Source organism: Cyprinodon variegatus, unplaced genomic scaffold (assembly GCF_000732505.1).
Source record: "Cyprinodon variegatus isolate N-32 unplaced genomic scaffold, C_variegatus-1.0 Scaffold1401, whole genome shotgun sequence".
NCBI lineage: Eukaryota > Metazoa > Chordata > Actinopteri > Cyprinodontiformes > Cyprinodontidae > Cyprinodon > Cyprinodon variegatus.
Genome location: NW_015151854.1, coordinates 38,697 through 41,150, shown reverse-complemented (window position 1 = coordinate 41,150; position 2,454 = coordinate 38,697). Strand labels below are relative to the sequence as shown.

At 41.3% G+C, this 2,454-nt stretch overlaps 2 protein-coding genes across 3 annotated transcripts in view; both read left to right on the top strand.

Annotated features, from left to right (window-relative positions):
* LOC107103228 overlaps positions 1–1,464 on the top strand; it is a 22,098-nt gene extending 20,634 nt beyond the window's left edge. Inside the window, exons 10-11 of the mRNA XM_015402804.1 lie at positions 1,222–1,282; positions 1,349–1,464. Of these exons, the coding sequence (XP_015258290.1) occupies positions 1,222–1,282; positions 1,349–1,464 (177 nt within the window). The remainder of the gene's footprint in view (positions 1–1,221; positions 1,283–1,348) is intronic.
* rbm44 (RNA binding motif protein 44) overlaps positions 1,463–2,454 on the top strand; it is a 5,830-nt gene continuing 4,838 nt past the window's right edge. The window contains exon 1 of one of the 2 annotated variants that reach the window (XM_015402806.1): positions 1,463–1,602. In XM_015402806.1, coding sequence (XP_015258292.1) covers positions 1,573–1,602 — 30 coding nt within the window. In that variant the 5' untranslated portion in view covers positions 1,463–1,572. The remainder of the gene's footprint in view (positions 1,603–2,454) is intronic. The other variant, XM_015402807.1, reaches the window with a different exon arrangement.

The following is a 2,454-nucleotide window of genomic DNA, read 5'->3' as shown; positions in this document are numbered from 1 at the left end:
TATGGGGTTGATCTGAAGCTTCTTAAAACGTTCAAACTATATCCAGACCATAAATTACATACAGCAGAGCTGGTAAAGGTTTGATGACAGTGGCAGCTGGTAACATTTTCTATGGGGGGGCTATTAATTCAAAATAGACGTATACCGTAAACCAGGGGTGTCAAACTGGTTCCAGAAAGGGCCGTGTGGCTGCAGGTTTTCTTTCCAACCAAGCAATAGCACCAGACTCCAGTCAATCATCATGTCATCATGTTAATGCTGAACTCACTTGATGAGATGACTGGAGTCTGGTGCTATTGGTGGTTGGAAAGAAAACCTGCAACCACACGGCCCTTTCTGGATCCAGTTTGACATCCCTGCCGTAAACCAATCAAATGTATTCTTGGTCATCACACTAGTGTGTTTTGCATGGTCCAATATTGTGTCACAAACCTAAAAAAATAATGTACCAGTTAAATAATGGAGAAGCTGTTAGTCAGCTTTATATTTTTTTAATGTATGAAAACTATTTTCTCAGTGTGTTTTTTTAAGAGCAACTATGCAAATGAACAAACTCCCTGAAAAAGTAGATTATATTCTATTATTTTCCATGTGAATCCCAGATTGTTCATTCTTCTTTGCCTTTTCTAAAAAGTGCTTTAAATCAGTCCTAGCTGTCTTTATCCATGCTGGCTCAGATCCTGATATTTGAAAAAGGAGGCAGGGAAAGCAGGATAAAGCTTTAGCCTCGCTGCAGGCAGTTAGCCTACCCTTGGAGCTAAACCAGGTCCTGGAAAAAGACGTTTCTAGCACCATTTCTCTCTCCAATGCGTCTCCAAATCCCGCGACTCGACCTGTCAATCAGTCGCAAAGCGTCTGCGCTGTGGCGGGAGCTGATGAGCAAATAAACTTCCTGCGCTCCTCTGCGTTTGTATTGCAGAGGACCTACTGCGAATGTACAACTTTTAACGAGATTTTTGCGCCCCAGGGCGGATATACGTTAGCCTGGGTGCCATTGCGAACTTGGTCCCGCCCACAACGTTTGAGGTCGGGAAGTTCGGTCTGGCATTGCTAAACAGTAGCGCAAGTATGCTCGCACAATATCTGGCGATCCAATCAAATTGTCAGGGCGGGCTTTATACGATGATGGACAGATGANCTATAGAAATAAACTGAATTGAGTTGAATCAAAGAACATATTCTGTGCAGCAGCCATCGCTGACTCTGCTTTTCCTTAAAAAGACGCAAGACGAAAGCGAAGAAGCTGCTGATCTGGCCAATGATGGACTCATTAAGCAAACAGGTGAGCGGCTTTTGAATCGCCTCATAAACCATAAATGATGACTCATCTTCATTGTCTATCCTGCAGCCTCTGAGGAGCCCGGCACCGATGATATTTGGTTCGACGCTAAAGAGGAGCTGAATCTCCAAGAACTTGCAGCAGAGAACGGTCCGAATTCAGACGTGGCCGACAATCAAAGTTAGTTTATAAAGCACAAAACATCCAAAGTTAAACGACTGTATTGAATCTGTTTAAATCTGTCGATAGATGCAGAGTCAGCTGATGATGAGAGCAGCAGCTCGGAGCTCTGCATGTCCAACCTGCCTGGCAACACCGCAGAGGTGACTACACACCGTTACCTCTTTACTGGAATGACAAGCAGGGGGCAGTATGGGGTTGATATGAAGCTTCTTAAAATGTTCAAACTATATCCAGACCATAAATTACATACAGCAGAGCTGGTAAAGGTTTGATGACAGTGGCATTACTGACACAAATGAACCAAATAAACCTTTTGAATACAAACATTTAATAAATTATTTGCAAATGTGCAATATTATATAATAAATAAAACCAAAATAGACAAACATTAATATCAAAAATAGAATGTTACAAAAACAGATACTTAAATAAGGTTCACTTTTCTTTGAATAAATTAGCCAGCTTTGCTTGATTTTTTTTTCCCCATTAACTAATTGTATGTATAGTGGTAGTGAAAGCTTCGTCCATCTGATGTCTTGGGGAATGAAGAGGTGTCACTGATGGGCACTGGCCCTCTTCTTACCAGATCAGTCCTTTCTAAATCTGAGAGGAGTGCTGACCATTCAACTGGGTCAATTGGAGGAGCTGTTGATCTATTCTGATAGCTGGAGCTTGTTGAGGCAGTGGATGGGAAATCTATAGCAGTGGGTGCAGATGTAGAAGGACCTGTAGGGACAATAGATTAAATAAAAAAGAATAAAATAACATAGCAGAAAATGTTATTGTAAAGCCAACACAAAACAAAAACTTTTAGATTAACCGACCTGTCATGCCGGCTGAGTTTGAAACCAAAAGATCAGTGAATGTAGGTGCTTGTAACTGCTCCTCTCTTTCAGTCACATGTAAGTGCTCCTCCCTTTTAGTCGCTTGTGCAGTGGATGAACCTGCAATGATAAAACAAACAAGAAATAAAGAAATAAATAAAAAGCTAA